Source organism: Chelonia mydas, chromosome 9, assembly GCF_015237465.2.
Source record: "Chelonia mydas isolate rCheMyd1 chromosome 9, rCheMyd1.pri.v2, whole genome shotgun sequence".
In the NCBI taxonomy this organism is placed as follows: domain Eukaryota; kingdom Metazoa; phylum Chordata; order Testudines; family Cheloniidae; genus Chelonia; species Chelonia mydas.
Window position 1 is genome coordinate 56,195,352 of NC_057855.1, and position 22,719 is coordinate 56,218,070.

Sequence of the window (22,719 nt, forward strand, 5' to 3'; positions counted from 1 at the left end):
TTTGTGCGAGGCACAAAGAGACACAAGGGATACAGAACACAATCCCTTCCCCATCGCTTTGTTGGGAAATCTCCTAAGGTCACCACAAAAACAGTTTTCTCCAAATCAGATTCAGTACAGACAATGCATGGTATGTATTGTTCTACAGTACATACTGTTAACAAAACTAGCATGAGCAACATTTCTATCAATAGACTACATATTCCTTCTTGACTTCTATAGTGGATATTTAAACTTGATGACTCCAGCAGAAAGTGAGCCAATCTTCATTTTAGCTCTCCGTCATTTTCGTTAATTTAAAATGAGGAACAGTTTTTATTCTATCCTCTAAAGCTTCCTCGTGGCTCTTAGTTTATTTTGACCTGACAGGTGTCCCTTTAAAGATATTCTTACCATTACCACCACCTTACATTAAAACAAATGTGAAAATCTAATATCCTTTTCTGTACTTAGGCTGTTTATTTTTTGCATCTCTTAGCCTGAGCATCAGAACACAAAAGCTGCCGTGATTGGTCAAACCAGTGTACCATCTGGTCAGGCAGCCAGTACAAGATGTTTCACAGAAAAGTGAAAGAAACTCCGTAACAGACAATTATGAAATAACCAGCTCCTTAAACTAGTTTCTTCCTAGCTCATCATTTAACAGTTGATGTATGTTCTGAAACATGAAGGTTTATATCCCTTCTGTTTTTCCCTCCAGCAAATGTAACTGTAGATTTTCTCATTATCCATGAGAGCATCTAATCCTTATTCTGAATCCAACCAAACCACTGGCTTAAATTATATATAGTGACATTTAGTTCCAGAGATTAACTAAAATAAACTGGCCTGTTGCACTTTGCATACCTAGTCAATTTCATACTCAGGTTCCCATGCACTGACAGAGTCTTCCATAGTTCAGGCTCTTTAAATACAAGCCAAGAGATTTTCCACTGAAATTTTTGTTGTGTCACTGATACGTTTCTACTGTTTTTGAGTTCTGTAAAACCTTGCTTTTACTAAATCCAAGGTTGATTATTCTCTCATTCTGTGTCCCCTTTTTAGGGTTTAATTACTCTTGAGAGATAAGAGCTTACCAAGCATAGACTGAAGGGGAAAAAACAAAACAAAAATAAAACAAGCTTTCCTTACAAATTCCATCAAGTTCATTGACTAGCTTCCCATCAAAGTCAGCCTTCATTCTACCTCTCCAACTCCTTTTGCAAATGAAATTAATAGGCAGCAGGTTTAAAACAAATAAAAGGAAGTATTTCTTCTTACAGCGCACAGTCAACCTGTGGAACTCCTTGCCAGAGGATGTTGTGAAGGCCAAGACCATGACAGGGTTCAAAAAAAGAATCAGATAAATTCATGGAGGATAGGTCCATCAATGGCGTCCCTAGCCTCTGTTTGCCAGAAGCTGGGAATGAGTGACAGGGGATGGATCACCTGATGATTACCTGTTCTGTTCATTCCCTCTGGGGCACCTGGCACTGGCCACTGTTGGAAGACAGGATACTGGGCTAGATGGACCTTTGGTCTGATCAAGTAGGGCCATTCTTATGTTCACATAAAAGCCCACATTCAAAGTCACAAGTTAGCGGACTTCCACAGTCTTCTAGTTTCCACTTCCAGCATCCCCCTATGAGCTAAAACCAGAACACATCACTCAATACGAGCACCTAGCCAGAACAGGGGAAAACCCAGCAAACTTAGTTTTCCTTTTTGTAATTATTGAGTAATATTTGTTCTCTTTCCCACCCCCTCAACTGTCAGTTTATGCCAAAATATTTAGATTTGTACAAGCAGAATATGTGACTGTTTTGAGGATTGGCATTAAAAACCCTTTTGAGGCGTTTAAAAGCTCGGAAAGGTAGCATTCACCCATACACCAGAACGTGAAAGTGAAACCAACAAGCTTGCCCAGCAGAAAAGAAATGCAATAAGTAAACAAGATAAGACGGGCTACAGAACAAACAGCATCAACAGAGAAGTTAAATGAGATATTTAGAGTCCTTCCAGTCAAGCAACTTCAGGTTAGTGAAGACAAATCAGGAAGGCTGCATGTCCTCTCTGGGTGAAGCTTCCTCGGCAATATCCCACAAGTGTACACACAACAAGCCACCAACCTTGGACCACTCCACGCCTCCTTGATTCCACAGAAACTAGCAACACATGTTACTGCATGATAAGTCTTCTCCATCCTTTGGGTGGAAAGCCCCTGGTTCAGCTTCTGAGCATTAGCACCCTCCTTGGGTGGTAATCCCACTTCTTCGGTGGTAACTCCCACTCCTTCTACATGTCCCCGCAACTCCCTCCATCCTGCCTCTAGTCCCCACTTGGGCCCAGCCCCACAACCCCTCCTCCTGGCTGCTTTATTGATCCTACTGTCCTACTCCCGACCCCCACGGCTCCTCCTGTCCCCCCAGTCCTACCCTTACTTCCATCTGCCCCCAGGGCCCCTTCCACCTTCTCCTGCTTTATTGCCCGCACCCTTTCTCCTCTTGCCCCCAATCCTACCCCTCCTCCTTCTGTCCCCCAAACCCATTCCCCAGACCCACACCCCGCGGCCTCCTCCAGTCCCCCAGATTCCCTCCGCCTTCCTCCGCCCCTACCCCCTCTTCTTGCCCCTTCTCCCAACTCCAGCCCCACCCCCTCTCACCTGCACCCGCGGCCTCGCTTTCCGGGAGGAGGAGTCCCCAGCCCAGCGCGCTGTTTACCTGCCGCCCCCAGTCGCTTTCCCCTCCGTTCGGCGAGCACGTGCACTTCCGCCGGGGACGCTCCCGACGCTGGGGGAACTCACGGGAAATGTAGTCACCAGCGCGGGGAGCGGGCCGCTTCCGCCCGAGCCGCGCTGCACGTTGGGAAACACCACCTATCCAGGCGCTCTGCCTGCTGGGTATTGTAGTTCTACGGTGAGCGTGCCCGGCTCTTTGTGAGAGGCGCCGCCGAGAGCCCAGAGCGGCAGCAAGCAGCCGAGGGGAAGGGGCAGTTTCCCCCGGCTGGCTCAGACTGCCCAGCCCGTGTCCTCCTGGGGCCTCCCCAGACCCGCTGCCGCAAATCACATTCAAATTCCAGTTCGAAGCGACTTCCGGAGCACCCCCCAGAGCAGCAGCGTCCGCTAGAGGGCCCCCACCCCAGCACCTAAGATTTAGTTACAAGTATTTTCAGTAAAAGTCATGGACAGGTCACGGGCTATGACTTTTTGTTTATTGCCATAACTTGTTCATTACTTTTACTAAAAATACCCATGACGTAGCCTTGGAGATGTACCATCTATCCACTCAGAACAGCACTTCACAGTATGTTTGAGATTCAAAACCCAGACTTGGGTTGTTTTGCTGTTGACCAGTCGTGATCCTGCAGCATCTCATCCGTTTCCTCAAAGGGCAGGGTCAGACAGTTTGCTCCATATTTCAGTATCAGTCATACTCAGGACATGTGCTCTGTGATGCAGATACATGGTTAGGTGCCAAGGACATAGCTTGTTGAGATATTGTCCTTTAAAAATAAGTCATCCTTTATATTTCACATATCTTCATTTCCTAATCCTGCTCTCACTGCATCTCTCCCAGGCAGCCAGTGTCATACAGGCCCTTGGCATCTACTATGAATGCCTCTCAGTGGAACTAACATGCCACAAGAGCAGCATCACCAACCCTAAGTGTTCAAATTTGAGCCAGGCCCCTCCAAATTATGAGACTGACTTAAAAATCACAAGGGTTTTTTGCTTTGCTGGAGACCTTTTTATTTGACTTCTGGTTTTCAATATTGCCACTCCTTGCAATTTTACTGTGAGTGTGGCACAATATTTGGTGGCTATGTGAGCACCTTATTTATGGAATCTGATTATTTCTGGACAATTTCAACTTTCATTTTAAAAAAAGGTAAATTTCTGGCCTTCTTGGCTGCACAGAAGAACTCAAAAGCATGAACCATACATGTACCAGCACCAGAAAGCAAACAAAAATAAACCTAACTGATTTTTGAAGCCAATCTAATGCTTTTAGGGGCCTTGACTCATTTTTATTATCACATTAGTGGGTTTTGAACCTTTAGGCAACACTCAGGTCACATTTCCATCTTTTCTCTTCAACAGAGGGCTAGAAACTTACTTAAAAACACTGAAAGCTGAAATCCCAGGCAATCACGGGACCCCAGGAGCTGCGGGCTTTAAGAAACACAACAAATATAGAGAGACTCCAATCTGGCAATGCCGGGAAAGTGATTTCAGAGCACACCAAAATCTTCCTTGTTTGCTCACTTCACTAGCGTTGGACTACAACTCCCAGAATCCCTTAGCAGAGTCGGAGGAGCGAGGAAATTCCTCCCAGGCAGCAATGGCTGAAGAGGTGGTGGAGAGGAAGCCGCTACTTGAGATGGTGAGTGTCTGGGAGGCCAGGCCTCCCTGGTTCTCCCTGTCCTGCTTATGCTCCCTGGCTGAATGATAAGAGCACTAGGGAGGCAGGCTGGGGGGGCTCAGGCTTGTGGCAGAAGAGCCATGTGGTGACCTACTGCTTCCCCTTGTAGCCCTCAGGCCACAGGGTATGCTGTTCCCAAATCCCTCAGCTGCCATGAGCCTGGGACTGCTTTCATGGGTGGTCCTGTTTTCTGCCTACCTCTATCTTTATCTGGCTCCCGTGGCTGGAATATCTGAGAGCTCACCTACGTTCCTGGATTCAGAGAGAGAAGACGCGTTGTCTCTGTTCTGCAGATGGCGGCTGGGGAGGCACTGGGGTGGGTGATGATTGCCCCAGGGAGTCTGGGGGCAGAACTGGGACTCACACCCAGATCTGTGCAAAAATGCTGTTTTATTTGTGTCCCCCCAGCCTCCACACGCCAGTACTGCCACCCTCAGCCGTTCAAACATAATGAGTCGAGCTCCTCCCCAAAATCATACGATTTTAAAATCTAGTAAATGAGGGTTCTTTTTATTTTCTTTCTGGGTTTTGAGCCTTTTTGGGGCTCATGTTTTCAAGCTTTCTCTACCGCCATGAGCACTAGAAAACTTGACTTTTCTTTTAAAATGAAAATAGGTTCTCACAAAATCACATGAATCTACAAGCTGGGGCTTTAAGAAAAACACTTGTGATTCTAGACAGTTGGAAACACTGTTCCCCCCCCTTCCCCCACCTACTTAGTTGTCTCATCACCATCTCGCCTGTAAGGCACAGATCCCCAAAGCTATTTAGGCACCTAACTCCCATTGATTTCCCATTGGGAATTAGGTGCCTAAATCCCTTTGATGAGCAGGGCCCTGATTATCAGTCCCAATGTATTTGTACAGTACCTAGCACCATGGATCCCAACTTCTTCAAAGCTAAGTGCTACTGCAATATAAATGTTCAGTAGTAATAAGATCTCAAGTCTCCTTAAGTGTAAGGCCACACTTCTGGTTTTGCTAGGACCTTTCACCTCTACAGCCCACCGCTCTGTTAAAAATGACCTAAATGTGCCCTGCAACTGAGGCCAGAAAGCAAGTGTATCCTTCAGAAGAAGATAAGATGTGGCATAGCTACAGAGCAGTAGAGGTGCCACCAACCTGTTACTGATCTTCAGCCAATCCCATTCAGAGTTTTCATCTATCCACATTCAGCTTGAGTCTCCATTAAAATTAATGCTGCAAACCTCCTCTGTATAATGTAGTTTAAAGTATTGGCTGTTGGTAACAAAGAAGATAAGCAGATGTGTTGTTTATGCTTGATTTGCAGTGTGGTTTGGAGACAAGTGAGTCAAGAAGGATGTTGATAAATTGGAGGGAGTTCTGATAAGAGCCATGTGAATGATTAAAGGATTAGAAAACCTGATTTACAGTGATAGACACAAGGTGCTTGATCTATATAGCTTAACAAAGAGAAAGTTATTTAATAATGGGCTCTCCCATCTACCCAAGGGCAGGTCTACACTTAAAATGCTGAAGCAGCACAGCTGCACCAATGCCGCTGTAGCGCTTCAGTGAAGACACTACTATCTGACAGGAGAGCTTCTTCCATCAGTGTAGTTAAGCCACCTCTGTAAGAGGCAGTAGCTCACTATGTCGACAGGAGAAGCCCTCCTGTTGACAAAGTGCTGTCTACACACTGTTTTCACAACCCTGAGTGACGTAGTTACACTGATGTAAGTTTGTTGTGTAGACCTGGCCAGAGAAAGGTATAGCATGATATAATGGCTGGATGTCAAAAATAGACAATTTCAGACTGGAAATAAAACATACATTTTTAACAGTGAGAATAATTAACCATTGGAACGACCAAGGGTTGTGATGGATTCTTCATCACTGACAATTTTGATTGGATGTTTTTCTGAAAGCTCTCCTCTGGGGATTATTGTGGTGCAGTTCTCTGACCTATGTTATATTGGAGATGAGACTAGGTGATCACAATGGTCCCTTCTGGCCTTGGAATCTAGGAATCTAATGACACTGAAAAGAATGGGGAGTTTTGGCATTGATATCAGTGGGAGTTGGGACCAGGATTAAGGGCATAGGCCTTCATAGGGAGGGTTCAATTGACCACAACCTAATACATTAGATTAAACAGATCTCTAAAAATGGGATATTGTGCCCGAACTGAAAGTTGTCAGTGAAACCCCAGCTGCATGGCGTATGGCATATTATTTTATAATCAGTCTAGCCCAGCAGTGGAATAGCTGGGTGATTAGTTTGCTTAGCAGACAAAATTGTGTCCCTTGCGTAGCAGTGAATTACTATGGGCTCAGTGTTTTCCTGCAAGGGTCAATCACACATCGGGGAAGAAATCTTTTCTATCAGGGATTCACAGAAGCGGCAGGAGGTCCCCATCTCCAAAAATCCATGGGTCCCTGATGAACGTATAGGTTATAGGAGAGCTGCTGGAGACAGCAGGCATTGACACAGAAGTCACTCCCTTCTGCCATCTCCACAGCCCTGCTCCATGGCAGTGTGGCTTCTTCAGGATTTGTGGTGCCAGAGCTCCCCTACTGCTCTCATTGTTTCACTGAGCAGGCAGGGAACCAGGTCAGGCTGAACAGAGATATGGTCAGTATGAAGTTATATACTGGGTGAAGCCCTGGATTGGTTTTATTTGAGGGTGGGTAGTGCTATGGCAAGCAGCCATTATTTGCCCCTTCACTTGCCCTCTCTTGAGATACAGAGCTTGAATCCAGTGGACCATCTACATGGCAGGTGGACTGTGAAGTCTAAGGGATGTCTGAGGAAGGATGGTGGTTAGGGCACCAGCCTAGGACTTGGGCGAACTAGGTTCAGATCCCTGCTCTTTGACAGACTCCCTGTGTGACCTTGGGCCAGTTGCTTAGTCTCTCTGGACCACAATTCCACATCTGTACAATAAGGATAATAGCACTGCCCTACTTCCCAGGACGTTAGGAGCATAACTATATTCAAGACTGTAAGGTGCTCAGATGCTGCAGTGAGAGGTCCGTATAGTGCCTGAGATAGATAGAAGGGGTAAGTACTAGGGCTGTCAAGCAATTAAAAAAAATGAATCGTGATTAATCGTGTGATTAAAAAAAATAATAGAATACCATTTATTTAAATATTTTTGGATGTTTTTTACATTTTCAAATATATTGATTTCAATTACAACACAGAATACAAAATGTACAGTCCTCACTTTATATTTTTTTTATTACAAGTATTTGCACTGTAAAAAAACAAAAGAAAAAGTATTTTTCAATTTGCCTAATACAAGTACTGTAGTGTAATCTCTTTATCATGAAAGTTGAACTTACAAATGTAGAATTATGTACAAAAAGCTGCTTTCAAAATAAAACAATGTAAAATTTTAGAGGTTTGCAAGTCCACTCAGTCCTACTTCTTGTTCAGCCAAATGTTCAGACAACAACAAGTTTGTTTACATTTGCAGGAGATAATGCTGCCCATTTCTTGTTTACAATGTCACCTGAAAGTGAGGAATGGGTATTCACATGGCACTGTTGTAGCTGGCGTCACAAGATATTTACATGCAGATGCACTAATGAGTCATATGTTCCTTCATGCTTCAACACCACCTATTCAGGAGACATGGATCCGTGCTGATGACAGGTTCTGCTTGATAACAGTCCAAAGCAGTACGGGACCAATGTATGTTCATTTTCATTATCTGAATCTGATGCCACAAGCTCAAGGTGTTTTTTCTTTTTGGTGGTTCAGGTTCTGTAGTTTCCGCATCAGAGTGTTACTCTTTTAAGATTTTTGTTTAGCGTATCTGGTACGTAAATACCTTGCAATGCCAGCTGCAAAAGTGTCAAGCAAATGCCTGTTCTCACTTTCTGGTGACACTGTAAACAAGAAACGGGCAGCATTAACTCCTGCAAATGTAAACAAATTTGTTCGTCTGAGTGAACTGGAATGCGTTATCTAGGGAGGTGGTAGAATCTCCTTCCTTGAAAGTTTTTAAGGTCAGGCTTGACAAAGCCTTGGCTGGGATGATTTGATTGGGGATTGGTCCTGCTTTGAGCAGGGGGTTGGACTAGATGACCTCCTGAGGTCCCTTCCAACCCTGATATTCTATGATTCTATATTCTATGATTGGCTGAACAAGAAGTATGACTGAGTGGTCTTGTAGGCTCTGAAGTTTTACATTGTTTTGTTTTTGGGTGCAGTTATGTAACAAAAAAATCTACATTTGTAAGTTGCATTTTCACAACAGCGATTGCACTACAGTACTTGTATGAGGTGAATTGAAAAATACTGTTTCTTTTGTTTATCATTTTTACAGTGCAAATATTTATAATAAAAAATATACACTTTGCGTTCAATTACAACACTGAATGCAAATATATATTGAAATTGTACAAAATCAAAATATTTAATAAATTTCAATTGTATTCTATTGTTTAACAGTGCAATTAAAACGCAATTAATCGCAATTAATTTTTTTTAATCACGAATAATTTTTTGAGTAATCGCGTGCGTTAGCTGTGATTAATCGACAGCCCTAGTAAGTACTAATTCTGTGGCGGGCTCCTTCCTCCCCAGGCAGCAGTGTGGGATGTATGCACAGAGAATTCTCGAACCTAGGACCTGGCTGTTTAGGGTGTTTGTCACAAGGTGGTGGAGGATGTTTTTTGGTTCAGATTTCACACCCTGATCTTTAGAGAAACATCAGTAGCCTAACTAATGCTGTCAGCACACCACAGGATGTGACACCACTTTATTTTGTATAATATCTTTCATGGAGCTAAAATGGACAACAGGTACCAAGTTAAAACCCAAGCCAACAGCAGAGGGAGGGAGAAATTGAGAGGAGACAAAGTGGCATTTCAGAAATGGATGGAAGAGTGAGATACCAAGAAGGTGCCTGCTGCTTTAATTTCTTGAAGCATTTTCATTGTGTTGCCCTGTTGTTTTGAGCTCACTGAGATTGTCCCACAGGGAATATAAACAGCAAAGTCTGTTGCTATGTTAGATGGAGCTAGGTTAGAAGCTAGGGTCAATATTTTCTAAAAACTGGCCCTATTTTTCAAAGCGATTTTTTGGAATGAGGCCCAAGGAGTCTCAGATAATCATTTTGGTTAGCTGCAAGATCTTTCTTTGGTAGAGATTTCCCACCCCTTAAACCGACACATTGGCAAGATTATTCAGCTCTGTAGTGAGAGTTTCAGGCTGGCCTTTCTATCCATGAACCCCAACTTTTTTCTTATGTCTGCCTTTCCTTCATCAGTTGATTCACTGCTGTTGTAGCCATGTTGGTCCTGTTATTAGCAAGGCAAAGTGGGTGAGGTAATATCTTTTATTGGACCAACTTCTGTTGGTGAAAGAGACAAGCTTTTGAGCGTATACAGAGCTCTTCTTCAGGCTTACACCTGATGGAGAGCTCTGTGTTAGCTTGAAAGCTTGTATCTTTCACAAACAGAAGTCAGACCCAATAAACGATATTACCGCACCGTCTTTTGTTTCCTTCACCAGGTCCCTTGTACTTTTTTTCTCTCTCAGCCAATGCACTAGATGGCACCACAGTTCACCATAGCTGGATTTGTATCACTTACTAGCTTGAAAGGAACTTGTTTGTCCAGCAGTCCAAGACGATGTAAATTATTACTCTCTGGACAGCTCCTCCAGAGTCTCCAGTTGCCAGCCAACCAACCAATCAATGGGGAAGGGGCTATTGAGAATGGAGGGGGCTGCACAGGGGAAACAAATGGATTGTTGTTAGTAGTATCTATTATTTATTGCCTGTTTTAAAAAGGAACCATGTAAATATGGTCAGTTATTGTTCCAACAAAATGCCCAATCATGCAGATCTCCTCATAAGTAACCATGAGTACTTCCATTGACACATTGTGGGAAAGGGTAGAAGGATCAGGCCTCTAGACAGCAAACCAGACACTTTGATCTAGAAATGTCCCATAGTGTACAGACCCATACACAGTAAAAGAGAAAGGGGACTGAAATGGGTTGCTTGATATAAGAGATGTCAGGGAATTTAGGGACAGACTTGCAACCGTGGTCCCTAACCAGTTACCACCTGCACTTGCATACAAAACAATTTGTGAATAAATTGACCCTTCTGATTGCCCACTGAACATGAATAAAAACCAGTGTTCCCAAATATAAACTAGCCACCACTCTGTCTAGCTAATCTAGTCCCTCTATGTGCCAGCACTAATGTAGCCATCACTGCAGTATGTGGGTACCACTTACAAGGTTAAATAATTCACAGCCCCTCTAAGCAGAAAAATCTTTTATATGATGTGGGATTACAGCTATTAGGATTGCTTAGCTGGAAGAGGCAAATAAATATCTGAGATATGGTCTGTCAGGACCAGGGTCTACAGCCTGCCCTTGGTGTGGATATCCTGGATAATTTTGTGGGTCTTTCCCATCTCTAAGGGGTTGTCTATGCAGGGAAATTGACAGCATAGCTTTAGCAGAATAACTGTTCTTTTATAGGTTTCAGAGTAGCAGCCATGTAGTCTGTATTCGCAAAAAGAAAAGGAGGACTTGTGGCACCTTAGAGACTAACAAATTTATTTGAGCATAAGCTTTCGTGAGCTACAGCTCCTTCATCCACTGAATGCATCCGATGAAGTGAGCTGTAGCTCACGAAAGCCCCTGTGCTCAAATAAATTTGGTAGTCTCTAAGGTGCTACAAGTCCTCCTTTTCTTTTTGTTCTTTATAGCCATGCCAATATAACTCCCCGTGTAGATAACTCTTCCGGAATAAAAGCAACTTTTTTCTGGAATAATTACTCCACTTACAAACGTCTTTGGGGATCTAGGAGGCAATTTGATTGATTGTGTATTTCCGATTAGGAAAGCTGCCATGAAAAACAGATCAGTTCTCTTCTTTTTCCTGTTGTTCCATAATTTGAGAACAAGGGGCCACCGGATGAAATGAATGGCAAGTAAATGTAGAAAAATAAAATATTGCTGCACACACCAGGTGGAATTCCCTACCACCGGGTGGAATTCCCTACACCAGGAAAGGGGATCGGGCTTTCAGGTCCAGATAATGGAGAACAATTTTCAAATGGGATGGATAATTTGACACCTACATACCACAGTGATGGGCACATTAGAAATACATAGAGACATCCAACTTCATGCCTCTGGGCACAGAACTGATTACCGCCAGGGCCATGTCAGAACCCTCCCTATGTATACAGCATGACACAAGTGGTGTTTTACTGGAGGGATGCTGTTTGCCTTCTCTGAAGCATCAGATAACAGCCACTGCTCGAGGACCAGTGGTCTGATCATCTATGGCAAACCTTCCATCCCTATGGAGATCCGGAAATGTATCAACGGGATCTCTGTGCGAAACAGGAGGGAAAAATCAAGTCTCCGGGAACCAGACTGGTCTGGCACAGCATGTTCTCTGTGGTTGCATAGGCTGTCATCCATCAGATCAGTGCATCGGTTTTCTCAGAGTGCACTAGACAGATGGAAAAGCTAAATGCACTGTAGTCTGCTGTGTGGTTTGTTGCCTTCTCAATCTCCTTTAAGAAGTCTGCCCTGTGCGTCTCCTGTGATGCACTGCACTAGGCCACACAGCCCTCTTTTCCGTGAACTCCGTGACTTCTGCAGTGGTTCAGTATGGCTGACCACGGATGCCAGGTGGCCCAGGGACAGCCACAACTGGCCGCTGCTGGAGTGGCTCTGCAGCTAGCCGCTTGGGTGGCCTTGCAGCCAGCTGCACTGGTCGCTGCTGGAGCTGCCCTGGGGCCAGCCGCAATGGCTGCTGCTCAGGTGGCCCCGGGTGGCTGGCACTAGGGACTGCCCGAGCAGCAGCTGGTGCAGCTGGCCCCAAGGTACCCGGCCTGAGCAGTGATCCCAGGGCAGCAGGAGCAGCCACAGCTCAGTGGTCCTGGGGGCACCCCCAGAGTAGCGGTCTCTTGGGCCCGCAGCAGCACCCCCAGGGGTCCCGCAGAGCAGGAACTCTTCCAGGGGGCCCCCCCAACTAAGATTTAGTCAGAGGTATTTATAGTACAAGTCATGTACAAGGTCACAGACTGTGAATTTTTGTTTTTTTGCCCGTGACCCTGTCCATGAATTTTATTAAAAATACCCATGACTAAATCGTAGCCTTATTGATAACATCCAAATCCACATGTGCATGTGTTTGGACATAGAGGGCCTGATCCTGTGACATATTGAGCCTTGAGGGTGTGCCACACTGTGCAGGATCAGGCCCCTAGAGACATGACACAGCAGCGGATCCAGAATCCTCCTGATATAGTCTGTCAGACTCCTGCCAATACACCAATTACTAAAAGCTCCAACAGGACAGGGTTTGGGATTGGGATTCCCTCCCAAACCAACAGAGCATCTAAATAATCTGCCAGCCATCAGAATGCTGCTGAGCCTCTGACCTCTCCCTGGGCTACGTATAGCTTCTGCATAGTCAGATTTGACCAGTCAGTCCTAGCCGTTTCTTCTCTCAGAACTGGAGCGAGGTCTCAAGGTTAAATGTGGAGCCAGAGCTATACAAAGCCCTCATCTCTTCACTTTCTACCCACAGCCAGTTCCTCAAATGCTACAGAAAGTTCACAATTCCATTCACTTCTCATCACATGTCAACACCCTCAGCAGTTACATTCATCTTTGCACAGGCACAGACCACTGCAAGGAATTTGCTCAGAGTTTTAAAAGAACATGGACAGTGATTTCAAGAGAATGAGAAGGGTTACCAAGATCTGCTAGAGAATTCAAGGACTGGCTCCAGAAAGCCCCAGCAATCCCTGTAGATTACATGCGGCACAATAATTATATTAACGTTATAATCCTTTGTATTTCTACAGCCCCTTTCATGTTAGGATCTCAAAGCACTTTAATAAATTAAGCCTCACAACCCTTTGGTGGGGGTAGGTAAATATCATCCCCAATTCTACACATGGGGAAAATGAGGTGCAGAGAGAGAGGTTAAGGAATAAGTCCTTCCCCCACAGTGGTCATTGGCAAAATTTCCATGGGAGTAAAGAGACAAGAAATGAGGGACTTTCCCTATGCCACTCAGTGAGATCGTGGCATTGCTGAGAACAGAACTCAAGTGAACTAACTCCCAGTCCCCTCCCACACACATTAGACCCACCTTCTTCCTGTTTGTTCCCAGAGCTGGTTGTTATTTTGCTAGTCTGCAAGGAAGTATTTACTGATATCATTAGTGTCTATTGAGGCTCAGAAGCATGTTTCCATAGCTCCAGGCTCCTTGGGTAGCCATTAAAATGGCATCAGACTAAAGAAGAAAATCCCTGCTTGCCTGCTCTCCCCTCTCTCAGGGCATACGAGCCCGTTTAAACCACCCTTCGTGACCCCACCGCTGTAAATAACCACCTCCTTCATCAGCCTATTGCACACACCCCTCAACCTGCTCTTTCCTGAGAAGTTGAAGGAAACCGATGTGGGGCCTGACAGGCAGAAGAAGGGCTTAGATGGCCAACCAAGATCAGGGCCCCAATGTCGTGGGCACAGAGTGAGACCCTGCCCCAAAGAGCTCACAATGGGATGGGAGGGAAAAGCAGCATATCACCAACAGGGAACTGAGGCCCAGAGGGTTAAATTATTTGCCCAGTGTCAGACAAGGAGTCTGGAGCAAAGCTTGGCACTGAACCCAGATCTAGTGCCTTAGCCACAGAATTATCAAGATGTTTCTCCCAGCCTGAGACTCTTCAGCTAAGACCAGATATCAAGAGCTGATCTAAATGCTGGACAAATAGGATTTTAAAATGGAACTGCTGTTTTTTTAACTCCTAGTGCTGACTTGATCTCCGTGACAGACACGGAGGCAGTGTGGCCTCGTGAATAGAGCACTGAACGGGGACCTGGGAGACCCAGCTCTGCCACTGGCTCACTCTGACTCCTTGGACAAGTCATGTCACTGCCCTGTGCCTCGGTTTTCCCCATATATAATGGTGATAACGATACTGACCTGCTTTGAAAAACACTTTGAGATCTGCTGATGAAAACGCTAGGTAAGAGCTAGGTGGTGGTATTACTGGAGTGATATCTTGATCCTATTGAAGTCATTGGTGAAATTCACATTCATTTCAGTAGGGTAGGATTTCACCTAGAGCAGTGGCTCTCAACCTTTCCAGACAACTGTACCCCTTTTAGGAGTCTGATTTGTCTTGTGTACCCCCAAGTTTCACTTCACTTAAAAACTCATCATCATCACTCCCATAACCGCATTGGTCATTGGGGCACTATCATTGATGAACAAGGAACCAAATGTCTCCACCCCTGATGATTGTGTGTCAGTGCTTGAGTCTCCGCAAAGTCCATTCCTGTCCACTCTTTTATGTTGTCAATCCATCTCTTCTTCTGTCTACCTCTTCCTCTCTTCCGCTGTACTGTCCTTTGGAGGATGATCTTGGATAGGCCAGACGATCTTGTTACATGGCTGTACCACTTCAGCTTGCACTTCTTCACGGTCATCAGGAGGTCTTCATATGACTCAGCGCATTGGGTGATGATGTTGCAGACCTCTTCATTAGTGACGTGGTCGAAGTAGGAGATGCCCAGGATTTTATGGAAGTATCTCATCTCTACTACCTGTATTTTCCGTCAGGGTCCATGTCTTGCATGCATACAGAAAAATGGAGGTGACCAATGCATGCAGCAGTTTCAGTTTGGATTCCAGGAAGATGTTCTTATTCCTCCAAACTGGCTTTAGCTTTGCCACTGCTGCTGTGGTTTGCATAGTTCTTGCCCGAATTTCTGCCTTGGATCCTTCATCAGTGATGATTGCCCCCAAATACTTGAACTGTTTCACTGTCTCCAGCTCTAGTCCACTGACAGTGATAGGTGAGCTGATCCCATCACATTTTTTGTCATCAGCTTAGACAGCCCAGATTCAACAGAGGAAGATGACTTTCCAGTTCTAAGTGAAGAAGTGGAGACAGCTGTGAAATCACTAAAGAACAGAAAGGCTACAGGTATTGACAACATCCAGCCGAATTGATGAAATTCGGAGGAGAAATAGTAATAGATGTGCTCCTCCGAATTTCATCATTTCGGCTGGGATGTTGTCAATAGATCTGCAGCAAGATCCAGCAGACCGGTGAGTGGCCCTTCACGTGGACACAGTCACTAATCATCACTCTGCCAAAGAAAGGCAACCTGCAATTGTGGTCAAAATTACTGGACCATAAGCTTAGTTAGCCATCCCAGCAAAGTGATGTTGAAAGTCATATTGAACAGATTGAAGCCACAAGCGGAGAATATCATTGCTGAAGAACAGGCTGGCTTTTGTGCTGGAACAAGTACCACAGAACCGATTTTCAACCTTCATGTTCTATGTGAGAAGTACTTACAACACCAGCAGGACATCTACCATGTCTTTGTTGACTTCAAGAAGCATTTGACAGAGTATGGCACGAAGCTCTCTGGGCAACTATGAAGAAGTACAATGTTGGTCGCAAGCTTATTCTTACCATTAAACAACTGTATGCCAAGGCCAGCAGTGCAGTTCTTGTCAATGGCACAATAGGAGAGTGGTTTCGCACCAAGGCTGCCTTCTTTCACCCACACTGTTCAACATCTACTTGGAGCTTATAATGACTGATACCCTAGAAGATCACATATGCACAGTCAGCATTGAGGGGTGAACAATCTCAAATCTTCGGTTCGCTGATGACACTGATGGCCTGGCAGGCAGCGAAGATGAACTTGCCAACTTTGTGAAACGATTGGATGAAACCTCTGGAAAATATAGCATGGAAATCAATGCAGAGAAAACCAAGCTGATGACTTAAAACTACTTGCTTACAAAATTAGACATAAAATACAAAAGTGTCACAGCACACTGTTACTGAAAAATTGCTTACTTTCTCATTTCTACCATATAATTATAAAATTATCAATTGGAATATAAATATTGTACTTACATTTCAGTATACAGTATATAGAGCAGTATAAACAAGTCATTGTCTGTATGAAATTTCAGTTTGTACTGACTTTGCTAGTGCTTTTTATGTAGCCTGTTGTAAAAGTTAAAAGTCCAGTCAGTGGCGCAAGCAGGGCCTGGGGCTAAGGCAGGTTCCCTGACTGCCCTGGCTCAGCGCGGTCCCAGAAGTGGCCGCCAGCTCTCCCGCCACCATAGCTTCTGCTGCTCGTTGTTGATGAGAGAGGTCTCTCCCATCGGCATAACGTGGCTACACGAGCGCTTTGACAGTGGCACAGTGGTATTGGTGCAGCTGTGCCGCTGTACGCTTGTAAGTGTAGACTTGGCCTGACTCCTCTCAACAAACTTTTTCCTTTAGGAAGCTTTTCCTGCCATCTCACCTCACTGCTTATTGCTTTTTATTTCACCATTATTCCTAGATATTCTCCTTTTTCTCCCCACAATGGATCCCAGCTGGTATCCCTACAACTCCTCCAGCAGCAATAGTTGCTGGGACTATTTCCCCCTTCTCTTGAGTGAAAAAAAAAGCACAGTCTTGTTACACTCTAGGTGCCAGTTTCTACAGACTCAGATAATTATTGTTGAGTCTGGAATGTGACTCCCGGTGAAAGAGATCCGAGAACGGCTTGGTATTAAAGGTCGTTGAGGGTGGAATCTTGTACTCATGCTCCCAAAATTCCCTTGGAAGGCTGGGACCTTTGGGTGTGCAAGAAATGGAAGGATCAGAACCTAGGATAATACTAATCCTTTGACTGTATAGATAATAATAATTCCTAACTTTTCTATCAGTATCTATGCAGTATATCTAGCCTTCATCTATCTGGCAGCCGAGAAATGCCTGGGTTCTAAGAGGAAGGATCTGGCTTTATATTTTTTTCCCTCCAGATTTATGTGGTGGGCCCATACTCCAGCTGTGGCATTTCTCCAAAAACAAGCTCTTGGCAAGTCTCAATCACTGTTTTCTAACACAGTGATGAACATAGATGAACAATGATGAACCTAGTTGTCCAGGTCTATGTGGGTGAATCTGTTGCTGACACCAGTCATCAGAACTGAGTCATTTTTCTAGTATAGGCCTGGCCTTAGTTACTTCAGGAGGAACTTAAATCATCTGGAGATATAATTTTTGTGCTCCTCTTGCTTTCCTGTGTCTGGCAGGTCCAGGCAGATGGGACGGATGGAAACTGTGTCACATTTGTGTTACATGATGAGGACCACACACTCGGCAACTCCCTCCGTTACATGATCATGAAAAAGTAAGTTGAGTCCCTGTGATAACTGGTACCACCTTAGGGCTATGTTTCTTGTCCCTTGACTTCTGATCTAGCACCTCTGGCACTCCTGAAGCTGGGTGAATATTACAAATCTCCCTACTTGGGTTCTTTAAACAAATGCACTTTGACTGCATATCTGCCCCTTTGGGAACAAGTTTACTGTCAGGCCTGGGAGTGGAAACAGTCAGTGTTCAAGTGAGTATTAGAGAATCTCATTTTGAACTTGCAAACACAAATATCCGCACTGGGAGCCTGATTCGTATGCTTATGCAGTCAAAAGAATAGTATCTCATGACCTACATGACCCTATCCAAACTATCCAGTAGTGAATATTTATGAGGAACTTCTTGTCATGAGTTCCAGCTCTAGAAGTATTCATGGAGGGGGGTTTTCATTTGATAATTTTAAAGGACAAATTGTGATAGTCTTGTAAGCTGCTCATGATAAATCACCATCAGCAAACCAGTGCTGTAACCTTTAGGCCGTGCTTCCTTTCAACTGCTAAAGCCAGGGCAACCACTTGACTGGTCCCAGGTTTGGGTCTGGGCAGCCGCGAAATCCATCCACAACATAGAAGAGGCAGGGGATGTTTATCTTGCTCCATACCCCATCCACTTCAGGATCCAGCCCACCCCGCAGAAGTACACCTTCCCCTCTGCATGTCTGTCTCAGGGAGCTGTGGGTGATGGGAAGTGATTGCTTTTGAAACATGTGGGACCATCACGCAGTGCAGGTCTGCTTGCTTCAGAGGTTCCCTAAACATGAGTGTCTCTGCAGTTGGCTTGCTGCTGATTTTGAGAGCCCATTTGTGCTTCCTGCTTCTGTCTCTCCTTGTAGCTCTGAAGTGGAGTTTTGTGGTTACAGCATCACACACCCATCTGAAAGCAAAATCAACTTCCGGATCCAGACCAGAGGTAGGAATGCAGCTGGGCTTCCTTGGACAGCTGTCCCTTGCCAAGTCAGGCCCTGAAACCATGGATCAGCCAGCCCCCTCTCTCCCTCTGCATGTCCTTCGTTCCACCATTCTACTGGGCAGTTGCTGTCACCATCCATGATCAGTGCATCTTGAGTAGCAGTGATAGAGCTGGTCTCTGTCATCCCCCAGTGCAGAGCCCAGACGTGACCTCTGTAGTAATCAGCAAGCTTGGGGAGTTGTGGTCCCAAAGCCTCACTCAGCACTGGGCATCTCACCTGGCATCACCCCCTGGTTAGCTCCCGGGTGCCCCTCTGAGTTAGATCTTCACCCAAAGCTTGTTACATTACACACTAAACAACAGATCCAGTCTGTTATACAGCTCGATGGCCAGATATTGCTAATTCCTGGGGTGAATAGCACCGCAAGTGCTCTATGCAGCAGGGTGCCCTCTGGATGCTGTACTCTGTGTTCCCCCGATCCTATCCTGATGTCCACACCAAAGGGCAGCCTGCAGGACTTGCCTGGGACTGCATCTGCTGTTGCAAGAGCAAGGCCAATGATCTGCTCCATTTCCATACCAATCTCACAATTGTCCCACAGCGTCAGACACTCTGAATAGTTTGAAAAACCCAGCCAAAGCCTCTAACTTGGTTCCCAGCTCACAGGTCCCCTCTCCTGTGGCCTTGAGTGTTGGTTGTGTAGAAGAGCAGAGCCGCTGGAAATGGCCAAGTTGTGCTAGATGGCTTTTTAATTTTTTGAAGAATTTAGCAGTGCTGCAAAGTGCTGGATTGCTGGCCCCAGAGAGTGGAGCCTTATGTCTGTCCACAGCACAAACTGCAGGGCAACCTTCCCCTACGCTGTCCCCTGCCAAAGAGCTTCAGCCTGGACTTGGGTCTCTGAGACACCAGTTCAAGCCTCCATGGTCCTTGTATGCTCTTCTCAGACTGCTGATGAGAGTGGGAGGGAGCGTGATGTGAACGCTGGCCTAAGATCCTCACCTTATCACAGGAGCCGCCAAAGAGGTGTATGATGGTTGGTCACTACTGAGCTGGGCTAGGAGGGGAAGGGGCCCGTATCCCATACTGGAGCCAGCCACACTTTATGCGAATGCTTCTCCTTTTCTGAAGGGGGGCTCCTGGCCATTGAGCCATTCCGGAGAGGACTGACAGAACTGGTGGATGTCTGCCAGCACGTGCTCAGCAAGTTTGAGGTGAGGTCACTGCTTCATGGTAGAATGACTCTGGGATCCTCTCTGTGGTCTGCAAAGGAGAGAAATAGCTGGCTGCACTGATTGACTGACAGAGGTGCTAACATGTCCATGGTTGCAGCCATTATCTAACTGATCCCCTCCTCGCTCCTCTTGCAAGATCTGCACATATTTGGAGGCAGCCAGTTGTAGTAGTTAGAGAAGTGGAACTGGGAGTCAGCAGACTTGGGCTCTCTGACCAGCTTTGACACTGAATTGCTGTGTGACCTTGGGGAAGTCCACTTCGCCTCTGTGTGACTCGGTTTCCCCATCTCTAAAGTGACACTTCACTTCCTCTGAAAGGGGGTTCTGAGAAGCAAGCAGTGTTTGTAGAGTGCTTTGGGATCCTCAGATGAAAGTTGCCTATACAAGGTAAATGCAAAATATTGCTATTTCACCCTGTTTGTTACATTTTACTGCAGTGTAAAGTGAAGAGCAGAGAATGCACAAATCTGCATTCCATATCCAAGGGGTTTCACCATCATCTTGGAAGAGATGTTTTTTTTCTACCATACCAGGGGGATAGGATTTGGAAAGCCACCTGAGGCTCAGTAATCCTGCTTGTGGTAGAGAGCAGCTAGTGCATCATAGAGACAATTTGGTGTGGCAGGGGCGTAAGAGTGCCAGTGTGAAGGGTGGCTTGGGTGTGAGTGGTGCATATGGAACCTGGATGCTGCAGAATAAATTTGGGATCAATAATCTGCTCCCCCCAACCCTAACGAATGTGGACCTGTGCTCTTTGAAGGAAGGGCCTGATGCAGTGACAGGGGCCTCAATGGGGGGCGACTGAAGGACCTGCCACCGAAGTGCCGCTGAACACCCAGAGCGACTGAAGGAACTGGTTCTTCAGCTTTTGGCAGCTCATCACTGCCTAAAAGCTCATCAGTTACCCTCCCCACCCTTCAGTCTTTTCAAGCAGGAGCCTCAGCCACATTAAAATGTTGCCCTTTTCTGTTTTATTCTGCCCAGGACAGTATGTTCAGAACCAGAGAGCCTCTCAAAGCTCCTCAGGCATGGACAAGGGTGTGGCTGTGTTTTAATTCATCAAACATACAGCATTGACATTGGTCATTTAATCTCATTTGCAGGCAAGCATAAAGGAATACAGGGCCCAAAGAGAGGAGGAAATGGACTAGCAGCTGCTGGAGTACGGACTATGGACATGTATATATTGTTCGTTTATGTTAATGCCCCTGTTGAAAGCGGTTTTATTTTTTTTATGACAAACCTGAAGTAGACTGTGTAATTTCTCTAATAAACGCTGTAAGGTTCAGTCCAGCTTGCATTTCACTCCATTCAGACCTGCCACGGATCCAGAAGAAGATAGGGGTTTCCCGAAATTTTCTCAGGTCGGCAGTCCCCACCACACTTTCATTCTCACCCTTAGAAATCTCCACAGCCTCAAATTCACTTCAAGATCTGAGTCTGCACAAATACCCCAGATCAAAGCACCTCCAACCCCCTGCAGGGTTTTGAAATCTGATGGGTTTCAGAGTAACAGCCGTGTTAGTCTGTATTCACAAAAAGAAAAGGAGTACTTGTGGCACCTTAGAGACTAACCAATTTATTTGAGCATAAGCTTTCGTGAGCTACAGATCACTCATCGGATGTATACTGTGGAAAGTATAGAAGATGATAATTTTCAGCTTTCATCTGTTTTCTCTAACACTTCTTACATTTCCACACTTCTTCCATTTTTGGGGTGCCTTGATGACTTCCACCTAACCCTTTATCCACCCCTTGGGAGAAACTGATTATGATTCGTGGTGTTGGAAGGGTAGCTGCAAAGACCAGAGTAATAACAGCATTAAGATTTCATCTGTCCAGTGAAGGTGCAGTTCCCACGCTCCTTGTGTCTGTTTGTGCCATTCTTGTGAGCATGTGCGTGTTTTTTAAAAAGCAGCAGTTCAGAAAGCAAAGGGGGTTTTGTGTCCGATTCCCTTCATTGAGCTCTTGGTGCACAAGGAAAATCCATCACCAGTGGTTGTGGGTTTATCATGATCACATTTGTTTAATTATCAAACAGGCACTCTGCTCATTCGCTACAACAGCAGAGAACGTATCATTAGGCTTCACTTAGGGCGTGGCTTATCCTGAGCAGCATAAATTACGTATAATGTACAAGGAGAACAGATATGATTCCTTTACAATAAATCAATTCAGTTTGGATCCCAAATCAGTAACAGGATCCATTGGAGACTGAACCATTTACCAGTCTGTCTGCCTGACTCCAATCTCCTTTGCACTGTTGAAATCCTCATTTTCACCTACGGTAAAGGTGAGAAGAATCAAGCTCCGTGTATTTAAAACAGAAGAGTCTGATCCTTCTTTTACCCTCCAAGAGCCTGCCTTCCAGTCTCTGTCTCATCCCCATGAGAGTTACATCCTTTTCCCTAAAGGCAGTATGGCCTAGGGGAGAGCATACTGGAGTGTGATTCAGCAGACCTGGGTTTTATCCTGCACTTGCCTGCTGGGTGACCTTGGCCAAGTTACTGCCCCGCTCTGTGCCTCAGTTTACCTAACTGTAAAATGGGGATGATAATGCTGACATCCTTTGGAAAGTGCTTTGAGATCTACCAATGATAAGAGCTAGATAAGAACATAACATGTGCACGGCTGTACTGGGTCAGACTAATGGTCCATCTAGCCCACTATCCTGTCTTCTGACAGAGGCCACTGCCAGGGAATGAAGGAGGGAATGAAGAGAACAGAGCAATTGTCAAGCGAATCCCTCCCCTGTCGTCTACTCCCAGCTTCTGGCAGGCAGAGGTTTAGGGACAACCAGAGCATGGGGTTGTCCCCCTGCCCGTCTGTCATGGATTTGCAGGCTCAGTACTCTGGGACAGCTCTGAACGAATTTCATACAGGACCCTCTTGTAGTGCAACAACCCCTCAGGCCACACACTCACTAGGGCAAGCCTCCTTTGGTCTGACCTTGGAGCATTCAGCAGCCCTGTTCAC

General features: G+C 45.4%; 2 protein-coding genes across 10 annotated transcripts in view; one reads left to right on the top strand and one right to left on the bottom strand.

Annotated features, from left to right (window-relative positions):
- Nucleotides 1-4,202, bottom strand: part of VAMP7 (vesicle associated membrane protein 7) — a 52,146-nt gene extending 47,944 nt beyond the window's left edge. The window contains exons 1-2 of one of the 8 annotated variants that reach the window (XM_043522909.1): nt 2,642-2,732; nt 1,440-1,628 (exon numbers count right to left, since the gene is read on the bottom strand). The gene's annotated coding sequence lies outside the window, so the exon portion shown is untranslated. Of the gene's footprint in view, nt 1-1,439; nt 1,629-2,641; nt 2,881-4,094 lie in introns of those variants that run through there. The other 7 variants (XM_043522910.1, XM_043522911.1, XM_037908314.2 and 4 more) reach the window with 7 other exon arrangements.
- A 1-nt stretch (nt 4,203) lies between these two features.
- LOC102942039 (DNA-directed RNA polymerases I and III subunit RPAC2) lies at nt 4,204-21,031 on the top strand. Of its 2 annotated transcripts, none has more exons than XM_027830950.3 (5): nt 4,204-4,361; nt 17,481-17,578; nt 18,434-18,510; nt 19,640-19,722; nt 20,847-21,031. In XM_027830950.3, the coding sequence occupies exons 1-5, from the start codon at nt 4,320-4,322 to the stop codon at nt 20,892-20,894; spliced, it is 348 nt and encodes a 115-aa protein (XP_027686751.1). In that variant the 5' UTR covers nt 4,204-4,319; the 3' UTR covers nt 20,895-21,031. The 2 variants fall into 2 exon arrangements, with proteins under 2 accessions (XP_027686751.1, XP_043378848.1); XM_043522913.1 differs by lacking the exon at nt 4,204-4,361 and adding an exon at nt 11,262-11,321.
- Nucleotides 21,032-22,719: the final 1,688 nt, after the last annotated feature.